The following is an 11,223-nucleotide window of genomic DNA, read 5'->3' as shown; positions in this document are numbered from 1 at the left end:
ACCCCTGGAAATAAGGTACTTTAGTCAACATAGCGATGGTGCCAGCTTAAAATGGTAAAAGCAGGTGACAGAATCCCTTTAAGGTTAAGTGACCCTTTAATGGCATTATTTTGGTGCACACATAACTTACAGATTAACCTTTATTAATTCTTATTCGGAGGGGCAACAATACTGCCACTGAGTTTTTATGTTATAAATGTTTCAGCATAAATAACATGAAAACTTTATTCTCTGGGTCAAAATGATCACAGCATCATAGCATCCCAAAACCCATAACTTTTTTTTCCCTATGTCATTTGTGGGCAGCAGCGTGTTCAGCATGGAAATCACCTGTATTGCGGATGCGCCAAACGTGCTGCCGTGAGACTTCAGGGTCAAGAGTGAGTACGTCTTCACTGCTTGGTCTTGTCAGTCAAAGTGGTGGGGGCGCGGTCTGTAAACAATTTGAGCTAAGCCTTAGGGCTTGTTCACACGACCGTATGGCTTTTTCAGTGTTTTGCGGACCGTTTTTCATGGATCCGTTCAGTTTTTTTTTTGTGGTTCCGTTTCTGTTCCATTTTTCCGTATGGCATATACAGTATACAGTAATTACATTGGGCTGGGCATAACATTTTTAATAGATGGTTCCGCAAAAACGGAACGGATACGGAAGACATACGGATGCATTTGCGGACCTATTGACTTGAATGGAACCACGGAACGTGATTTGCGGACAATAATAGAGCAAGACTCAAAATGTAGCGGAACGGATATGCGGACATACGGAAACAGAATGCTCAAGGAGTACATTCAATTTTTTTTTGCGGACTCATAGAAATGAATGGTTCCATATACGGACCATATACAGAACGCAAAAAATGTTCGTGTAAACGAGCCCTTAGGTGCAACGGCAACCAATAAGCATAGACTTAAAAAGCTTATTTCTCCAGATAGGGGCCACTTATGAAGATGGGACCAAAAGCATTTGAAATATGCTGCCAAGTGCACATCTGCACATGGGGAAAGTTTAAAGGGAACCTGTCACCAGGATTTTGTGTATAGAGCTGAGGACATGGGTTGCTAGATGGCCACTAGTACATCTGCAATACCCAGTCCCCATAGCTCCGTGTGCTTTCATTGTGTATAAAAACTGAATTGATACATATGCAAATTAACCTGAGATGTGTCCTATTTTTTTACACAATTAAAGCACACAGAGCTATGGGGACTGGGTATTGCGGATGTGCTAGTGGCGATCTAGCAGCCCATGTCCTCAGCTTTATACCCAAAATCCCGGTGACAGGTTCCCTTTAATTTTAATGTAAGTGATGACAGATTCCCTTTGTATAGAGTAAACTTGAGTACACTCACAGACATAATGGGAACCGAGCCATGTAAGTGATAAGGATGGTCTGTGGGAAGTTGCTCAACAAGATGAAGTTGCATTTTCAATCTGGGAGGTCTAGTAAAAGGGCTTCGGGCATGCTGCCAAACTGGAAGTGCCAAACTACATCAAGTGGACCATGACAGAAGATTCAGGTGCCCAAATAAATGACAAAAAAGCCTTAGTGGTTAGGAAGTGTTTTTTTTTTTTTTTTTTTTGTTTCCACGTGAAGCAAGTATATTCAGTGATTTTAGAAACTTTTTTTTGCCTCTCCACTAAAATTCCAGGTGTTGTGAGCCTCCAGCCCCCTCCTCCCCTACATGATATAGTTTCTAGGTGGAGGGCTAACAACCTTCTAAGTCTCCAGGTACTTGGCCAGTTTCTGACTACCCATATGGTCAATCTGACCCTCAGGGACCCCATCTCTCTCATAGTTATGGACCAAAAAATACTGAGTGGTGTTGAAAATCAATCTTGTATCATTCTGGCACATCTATGGTGTCCTGGCCTTACAATATAAGCAAGAAACCATTAGTGGCTAGTCATTTTATCTATAGTTTCTTGTTGGTAACAGTTTAGCAGCTTTATGGTCCATTCACACGTCCACAACTGTTTTGAGGTCCGCAAATTGCAGATCCGCAAAATACGGACACTGGCCATGTGCGTTTCGCATTTTGCGGACCGCATGTGGCCAACACTATAATAGAAATACCCTTTCTATTCCGTGGCTGCAGACAAGAACAGGACACGTTCTTTCTTTTTTGCGGGGCCACGGAATGGAAGTACGGATGCGGATAGCACACAGTGTGCTGTCCGCATCTTTTGCGGCCCCATTGAAAATAAATGGGTCCACAACAGTTCCGCAAAATTGCGGAACGGATGCGGACCCTTTTTGCAGATGTGTGAATGAACCCTCATTGTGTAAATCTGGACAGACATATAAGAAAGCAGTTGGCCTAACACTTGTTCGGCTAACAGCTATCACTCCTGACACCCTCATACACATACCAGTGCAGCAGCGCAAGCGTGTCTTGTCAGTAGGAAGCCAAGAGGAATCTTCTGGCAGCGGCTTAGCTTCCCAAGAACAAATGAATCAGGAAGTTAAAATCCAACTTGCCCAATCCTTATCTTCCACTAAACCTGCTCTCGAGGGAGAGTCAGGAGGGCCACTAAAACATTAGATGGTCGACCGGTCCCACTGAAATCCGCTAGTTTGGCTGACATACATTGAATGTGGATGGCCGGCTTAACTTATTGCTTACTTACTCATGTGCATCCATAGGGAGGGCAGAGGTAACAGTCACTACTAGACCAAAAAAAAAAAACTCTGCCACATAAGAAGACACCGCTATTGTAGAAAGCACATGGTACGTGGGAGGGCCTGTTAAAGATTTTTCACTGGGGTCCATGATCTTCAAGCTATGACTCTGTCTTGGACAACAGTTCCCACCTGCTTTGCAATGCCAAAATGACTTATGGCCATGCCAGCTGTCCATTTAACAAATAAATTATACAAATCGATCTGTTTAGTTAAAAAACATTTATTGCAAATCTGAAATCTGTTATACAGAGAGAAAAACACTATCGTAAATTCATGAAAAACAGTAAAGTAAGGTAAAGACTTCAAAAGTTCAAATAAACAGCTTAAGTAACAGACACTTGACTCATCTATCCTACATTAAAGGGGTTGTCCCACAAAAAATATTCTACAGTTTTCAAAGCAGCACCTGGATCTGAATACTTTTGTAATTGCATGTAATTAAAAATTTTATAAAACCACTGAGTTATTCACTGATCTCTATCTGTAAGGCGCCACCTGCTGTTTGTTTTCTTCTCTTCTCTGTCCACCTTAGGGCTCATGCACAAGACCGTGCCGTTTTTTGCGGTCCGCAAATTGCGTATCCGCAAAAAACAGATGCCACCCTTGTGCCTTCCGCAATTAACGGAACAGGAGGCCCTATAGAGATGCCTATTCTTGTCTGCAAAACGGACAAGAATAGGACATGTCTCATAATTTTTGCGGGGTCACAGAACAGAGCAACAGATGCGGACAGCACACAGAGGTGGTCTCCCAAGCTCAGTTTCAACTGCCACCAGCCAGATGTTCTGTTAGAAGCTGTGACTGTTAGGGCTCATGCACACAACCGTTGATGTTTTACAGACCGTTTTTCACTAATCCGTTCCGTATCTGTGTTTTTTCCCCCCTGATTTAAGCCCTCTTCCGTTCCATTATTGCACAAAACATATCCTTATGGTTTCCGTATTTGATGCGTTTTTTTGCGGATCAGAAACGGCAACAGTAACTTATTACCACCAAACATGTGAGCAATATGGGCTCGGCATAGCATTTCTACAGTATGGATCCGCAAAATACGGATGAAATACGGATAACATATGGATGTGTTCCGTGTGTGTTCCGTATTTTTTGAAGGCCCATTGACTGATAGGGCCTCGGACCGTGATTTGCGGACAATAATAGTGCATGCACTACTTTTTTGCGGAACAGAAATACGGAAACGGAATGCACACAGAGTACCTTCCGTTGTTTTTGCGGACCCATTGAAGTGAATGGTTGCGCATACGGTCCGCAAAAACACTGAAACGGAAGCGGAAAGAAAATACGTTCATGTGCATGAGCCCTCACATGGAGAGAGCTGCAGCAGAAAGGAAGTGCCCCCTGAGCTGTGATGGGGAGAGAGCTGCAGCAGAAAGGACACAACCCCTGAGCTGCCAGCCAGAAGAAAATCTAACAGAGCAATTGGAGCGCTGAAAGTCGAGATACAGGGCTGGTTTTGGCTTTGTTAAAAAGCGATTGTAATGTACTTCTTGATGTCAAATTTTTATTTATCACATTATTCATGGGATAACCCCTTTAAAGGGATTATGTTTTACGGGTGTGTGTTTTATTTCTAGAATAAAGAGCCATCACTTCTTCAACGTCATTTACAATATTAAGACATAACTATAGGACATATGACCATTAATACAATATCCTGCTTTATATATTAAAGTAAACTGTATTGGTGGCACGCTATATAACATTTTTCTTTTACGTGTCTGTTTTATTGCATTGATTTAAGATGACAGTAAATTCCAAAATAATGTTTATGCTACATATGTACAGGACATAGTACATGCTGTCAGCAAATGTTGGAGACTCTTATTGAGGCTTAGTCTGTGCTTTTAAAAGAACATATCCAAGTACTGCATGTCGTTGCTTCTTTTTTCCGTGGGTTTTGTTGATTTAAGGCGATCTCTTCCATCTTATTAGTGAGGCCACAGCGTGGATCACATAAACCAGTGTGACAAGAAAGCAAAACACCTGCAAAATAGATGAAAATACAATTTGAGCAGAAATTATAAATGACGGGCACCCATACAGTGGGCAAGGTGGGTAGCTTATAGGGAAGGCCAGGGGCGGATTGACCATAGACCCTATAGGAAAATTTCCAGGTGGGACAATGCCCAGGGGGCCACCCAAGCTCTCCTGATGGCCACAGGCCAGGTACATAATGATCTGATGCTCAACAGCCCCAGGTTCCCTCCTGAACTCAACTGTATTACCATCCTCAGGACAGTGTTACAATTAAATACTGTGGAGAGGGCGGCAGTATTTTGTGCTGCCCTGTGGTATTTGATTCTGCTGCTGCGGTACTTTCTGCTGCACTATGGTATTGCAGGCCCTATCGACTTCTGTTGGTCCGGCCTACTTATGTTGCCCTGTCTTCTATAAATTTAGTATAGGCAAAAAGGGTATTTGTTTCCACCCCCAATGACCCCTGTTCCCTATTTACCCTAAATGCTAAGGTTTTTATAGGTTCAAAAATATAAAAGTTGTAATATGTTGCATAAAATGTAGATATGGCAGCTTTTACTAATATCTAATATATAAAGCTGAGTGTATGTGTGTGTGTGTGTGTGTGTGTGTATGTCCGCTAAATGAATCTGCACCGTCGCAATTACAATCATGAAATTTGGCACACAAGTACATCAGGTGTCCGGGAAGGTTTTAGACTGGGTCTCAGGTCTCTAGCACGTACTGTTCCTGAGATATTCCCTAAAAAATGCATTAGCCAATAGAAGCCTGATCACATGACCCTTATCAGACACAAAGACAGCACAGTGCTGCTGTCTGAGAGTGAGCTGTTCAAAAGGACATCCCTGTGTCCGTCCAGGCCCTGCTCCGGACGGAGGACAGGAGTCTGAAAGACAGACTGCCCGGCCTAAAACCGGACCTCTGGCCACCCTAAGGGCAGGCTGCTGTGGAGGTCACAGTTAAGGGGACGGTCTGCTATGGAGGTCAGTGTTAAGGGGCAGATTGCTGTAGAGGTCATTGTTAAGGGGCGGGGTGTTGTAGAAATCACTGTTAAGGGGGTGGGATGCTGTGAAGGTCACTGTTAAAGGGGTGGGCGCTGTGGAGGTCACTGTTAAAGGTGTGGGCTGCTGTGGAGGTCACTGTTAAAGGGCCAGGTGCGGTGGAGGTCTCTGTTAAGGGGACAGGGAACAGTGGAGGTCACAGTTAAGGTGACGGTCCGCTATTGATATCAGTGTTAAGGGGCGGGGTGCTATAGAGGTCACTGTTAAGGGGGCGGGGTGTTGGGGAGGTAAAAATTTAAGGAAACTGAGTTCTGTGGAGGTCACTGTTAAGGGGACGGATTATTGTGGAAATCACTGTTAACAAGACGGGGTACTGTGGAGGTCACTAATAAAGGGACGGCCGCTGTGGAGGTCACTGTTAAAGGAGAGGGCGGTGTGGATGTTACTGTTCAGGGGCAGGCCACTGTGGAGGTCACTGTTAAAAGGGACAGGGTACTGTAGATGTCACTGTTATAGTGGATACTGTCGATATCGTTTAACGACAAACACGAACATTAAATGAAATAGATGAAATATACGCGTGCGACGCCGGGTCCTTCTGCTAGTATATTACTAAAGTGTAGAGTACTGTTCTCATTGTTGGGTCCCATCTGCTTGAGTTAATACTTAGAAGAAATCAAGTGCTTTTTTTTATTGCCCTATGGGTCGAGGATGGGTGGGAGACAGAGGATGGAGTGACCAGTTATTTTACAGTGGATTCACAGTTTGCAGCAATGAGCACCCTAATTATATAGCTAAGTATGAAAATGTGAATGTGAGAATTGCTAAGACAAAGCATTATATAAGAAAACTAATACTATAGTAAATAATAATAATAATAATAATAATAAGACAATATAAGACAGCAATACAAAATAGAAACAAGAAGAATACGTAAGCAATTATATTTAATGATCATGTGGAGCCGTGGTTGTGTGTACCAACACCCCGAAAGTTTAATAAAGTAGCGTACTTCCCCCAAGTCTTATCCTCCTTTATATATCCTATTTGTTTGCAGCTGGGTGAAAACTTTAATTCCATTCCTAGTTATAGTGGTCAATTCCCATTGCATCTACAGTGTATGTTTACCAATGGACCAATAGATTCCCGTTACCAATAGAGGTATATGCTGTTTTCCACATTTTTGACTGCATGGACTCGCGTAGCAGACTGCACAATTTCATGTTAACCTCCAGTAAAAAAAAAATGCAGCATTTTGAATTTTTTTTCCATTATGGCTTTCAGTACGCAGGAAAATTGTTTATATATAAATAAATAAGAATTATTGTTTATTTTTATATGTAAAATTGGAAAGGGGATCATCTGCATATTTTATATATTTGTGTTTTTTAAATGAACATTTTTTTTTACAGTCATTTTTTGTCCATTTGGGGGACTTTGACATGCAATCCTCTGATCGCTTATACTATAGACTGCAATAGAATATTACTGCAATCTGTGGGTTTTTTACTGGCTGCTTGTCAAGCTATGCCGCAGGCATGGCTTGACAGTAACATTACTGTCACATTACTATAGTGGGCCTGGAAGCCTTCACAAGGCAACAGGTTGTCATAGCAAATGATCAGTGCCCCTCAATTTCACGGGAAGGGTTTAATGTATGCACTTTTGCAGCACATATGTTAAATGTACACTGCAAACACAATGTGAAATAACCCTAACTAGTACTGTCAGCATCAGTTACCATGGCACAGAATTTGGGGAGGTCTTATGAGCTTGGTTCTGGTACCATATATATCTACTGAGGTTAGTTCTACTACAGTATTTATGTTAAGAGTTTAGTTCTGCTGCATTAAATGGGTTGTGGCAGCTGATCACTGGGGGTCCAACCATTGGGACCCCCACCGATCATGGCAAAACTGTACTTGGCTATCTCCAACAGTCCCATAGAGATAAAATGGAGAGGCAAGTCTAATATGCGTGCTCTTGTCCCATTTTATCTCTATGGGACTCGTTATCGTGGGGGTCCCAGTGGTCAGATGCTTATTTCATATCCTGTGAATAAGATATGTTTATACTGTGGCTCTTTAACCTTCTGCCGTCACACTAACGCCGAAAGGCGTCAATGCTGCGGCGCTGCCAGGTCACACTAACGCCGATTGGCGTCATCTCGCGTGAGCCGAGATTTCCTGTGAACGCGCGCACACAGGCGCGCGCGCTCACAGGAACGGAAGGTAAGCGAGTGGATCTCCAGCCTGCCAGCGGCGATCGCTCGCTGGCAGGCTGGAGATCCGAATTTTTTAACCCCTAACAGGTATATTAGACGCTGTTTTCATAACAGCGTCTAATATACCTCCTACCTGGTCCTCTGGTGGTCCCTTTTGTTAGGATCGACCACCAGAGGACTCAGGTAGGTCAGTACAGTCGCACCAAACACTACACTACACCCCCCCCCCCCCCCGTCACTTATTAACCCCTTATAAACCCCTGATCACCCCATATAAACTCCCTGATCACCCCCCTGTCATTGATCACCGCCCTGTCATTGATCACCCCCCCTGTCAGGCTCCGTTCAGACGTCCGTATGATTTTTACGGATCCACGGATACATGGATCGGATCCGCAAAAAGCATACGGACGTCTGAATGGAGCCTTACAGGGGGGTGATCAATGACAGGCGGGTGATCACCCATATACACTCCCTGATCACCCCCTGTCATTGATCACTTCCCTGTAAGGCTCCATTCAGACGTCCGCATGATTTTTACGGATCCATGGATACATGGATCGGATCCGCAAAACACATGCGGACGTCTGAATGGAGCCTTACAGGGGGTGATCAATGACAGGCGGGTGATCACCCATATACACTCCCTGATCACCCCCCTGTCATTGATAACCCCCCTGTAAGGCTCCATTCAGACGTCCGCATGCGTTTTGTGGATCCGATCCATGGATCCGTAAAAAATCATGCGGATGTCTGAATGGAGCCTTACAGGGGGGGTGATCAGTGACAGGGGGGTGATTACCCTGATCACCCCCTGTCATTGATAACCCCCCTGTAAGGCTCCATTCAGACGTCAGCATGCGTTTTGTGGATCCGATCCATGGATCCATGGATCCGTAAAAAATCATGCGGATGTCTGAATGGAGCCTTACAGGGGGGGTGATCAGTGACAGGGGGGTGATTACCCTGATCACCCCCTGTCATTGATAACCCCCCTGTAAGGCTCCATTCAGACGTCAGCATGCGTTTTGTGCATCCGATCCATGGATCCGTAACAAATCATGCGGATGTCTGAATGGAGCCTTACAGGGGGGTGATCAATGACAGGGGGGTGATCAATGACAGGCGGGTGATCACCCATATACACTCCCTGATCACCCCCTGTCATTGATCACCCCCCCTGTAAGGCTCCATTCAGACATCCGCATGATTTTTTACGGATCCATGGATACATGGATCGGATCCACAAAACACATGCGGATGTCTGAATGGAGCCTTACAGGGGGGGTGATCAGTGACAGGGGGGTGATCACCCTGATTACCCTGATCACCCCCTGTCATTGATAACCCCCCTGTAAGGCTCCATTCAGACGTCCGCATGCGTTTTGTGGATCCGATCCATGTATCCATGGATCCGTAAAAAATCATGCGGATGTCTGAATGGAGCCTTACAGGGGGGGTGATCAGTGACAGGGGGGTGATCACCCTGATTACCCTGATCACCCCCTGTCATTGATAACCCCCCTGTAAGGCTCCATTCAGACGTCCGCATGCGTTCTGTGGATCCGATACATGTATCCATGGATCCGTAAAAAATCATGCGGATGTCTGAATGGAGCTTTACAGGGGGGGTGATCAGTGACAGGGGGGTGATCACCCTGATTACCCTGATCACCCCCTGTCATTGATAACCCCCCTGTAAGGCTCCATTCAGACGTCCGCATGCGTTTTGTGGATCCGATCCATGTATCCATGGATCCGTAAAAAATCATGCGGATGTCTGAATGGAGCCTTACAGGGGGGGTGATCAGTGACAGGGGGGTGATCACCCTGATTACCCTGATCACCCCCTGTCATTGATAACCCCCCTGTAAGGCTCCATTCAGACGTCCGCATGCGTTCTGTGGATCCGATCCATGTATCCATGGATCCGTAAAAAATCATGCGGATGTCTGAATGGAGCTTTACAGGGGGGGTGATCAGTGACAGGGGGGTGATCACCCTGATTACCCTGATCACCCCCTGTCATTGATAACCCCCCTGTAAGGCTCCATTCAGACGTCCGCATGCGTTCTGTGGATCCGATACATGTATCCATGGATCCGTAAAAAATCATGCGGATGTCTGAATGGAGCCTTACAGGGGGGGTGATCAGTGACAGGGGGGTGATCAGGGAGTCTATATGGGTGATCACCCCCCTGTCATTGATCACCCCCCTGTCATTGATCACCCCCCTGTCATTGATCACCCCCCCCTGGTAAGGCTCCATTCAGACATTTTTTTTGGCACAAGTTAGCGGAAATTTTTTGTTTGTTTTTGTTTTTTCTTACAAAGTCTCATATTCCACTAACTTGTGTCAAAAAATAAAATCTCACATGGACGCACCATACCCCTCACGGAATCCAAATGCGTAAACATTTTTAGACATTTATATTCCAGACTTCTTCTCACGCTTTAGGGCCCCTAAAAAGCCAGGGCAGTATAAATACCCCACATGTGACCCCATTTCGGAAAGAAGACACCCCAAGGTATTCCGTGAGGGGCGTATTGAGTCCATGAAAGATTGAAATTTTTGTCCTAAGTTAGCGGAAAGTGAGACTTTGTGAGGAAAAAAACAAAAAAAAATCAATATCCGCTAACTTATGCAAAAAAAAAAAAAATTCTAGGAACTCGCCAGGCCCCTCATTGAATACCTTGGGGTGTCTTCTTTCCAAAGTGGGGTCACATGTGGGGTATTTATACTGCCCTGGCTTTTTAGGGGCCCGAAAGTGTGAGAAGAAGTCTGGGATCCAAATGTCTAAAAATGCCCTCCTAAAAGGAATTTGGGCCCCTTTGCGCATCTAGGCTGCAAAAAAGTGTCACACATGTGGTATCGCCGTACTCAGGAGAAGTTGGGCAATGTGTTTTGGGGTGTCATTTTACATATACCCATGCTGGGTGAGAAAAATATCTTGGTCAAATGCCAACTTTGTATAAAAAAATGGGAAAAGTTGTCTTTTGCCAAGATATTTCTCTCACCCAGCATGGGTATATGTAAAATGACACCCCAAAACACATTGCCCAACTTCTCCTGAGTACGGCGATACCAGATGTGTGACACTTTTTTGCTGCCAAGGTGGGCAAAGGGGCACATATTGCAAAGTGCACCTTTCGGATTTCACCGGCCATTTTTTACAGATTTTGATTGCAAGGTACTTCTTACACATTTGGGCCCCTAAATTGCCAGGGCAGTATAACTACGCCACAAGTGACCCCATTTTGGAAAGAAGACACCCCAAGGTATTCCGTGAGGGGCACGGCGAGTTCCTAGAATTTTTTA

The 11,223-nt window shown here is 44.7% G+C and overlaps 1 protein-coding gene across 2 annotated transcripts in view; it reads right to left on the bottom strand.

Moving 5' to 3' along the window:
* Window positions 1-4,040: 4,040 nt before the first annotated feature.
* LOC122934721 (myelin and lymphocyte protein-like) overlaps window positions 4,041-11,223 on the bottom strand; it is a 199,767-nt gene continuing 192,584 nt past the window's right edge. For both annotated transcript variants that reach the window (XM_044290386.1, XM_044290387.1), the window contains exon 5: window positions 4,041-4,685. In XM_044290386.1, the coding sequence (XP_044146321.1) occupies window positions 4,608-4,685 (78 nt within the window). In that variant the 3' untranslated portion in view covers window positions 4,041-4,607. The remainder of the gene's footprint in view (window positions 4,686-11,223) is intronic.

The sequence above is a fragment of the Bufo gargarizans genome, chromosome 4 (assembly GCF_014858855.1).
Source record: "Bufo gargarizans isolate SCDJY-AF-19 chromosome 4, ASM1485885v1, whole genome shotgun sequence".
NCBI classification, from domain to species: domain Eukaryota; kingdom Metazoa; phylum Chordata; class Amphibia; order Anura; family Bufonidae; genus Bufo; species Bufo gargarizans.
The sequence above is the reverse complement of the archived record's forward strand: the minus strand, read 5'-3'. Positions and strand labels throughout refer to the sequence as shown.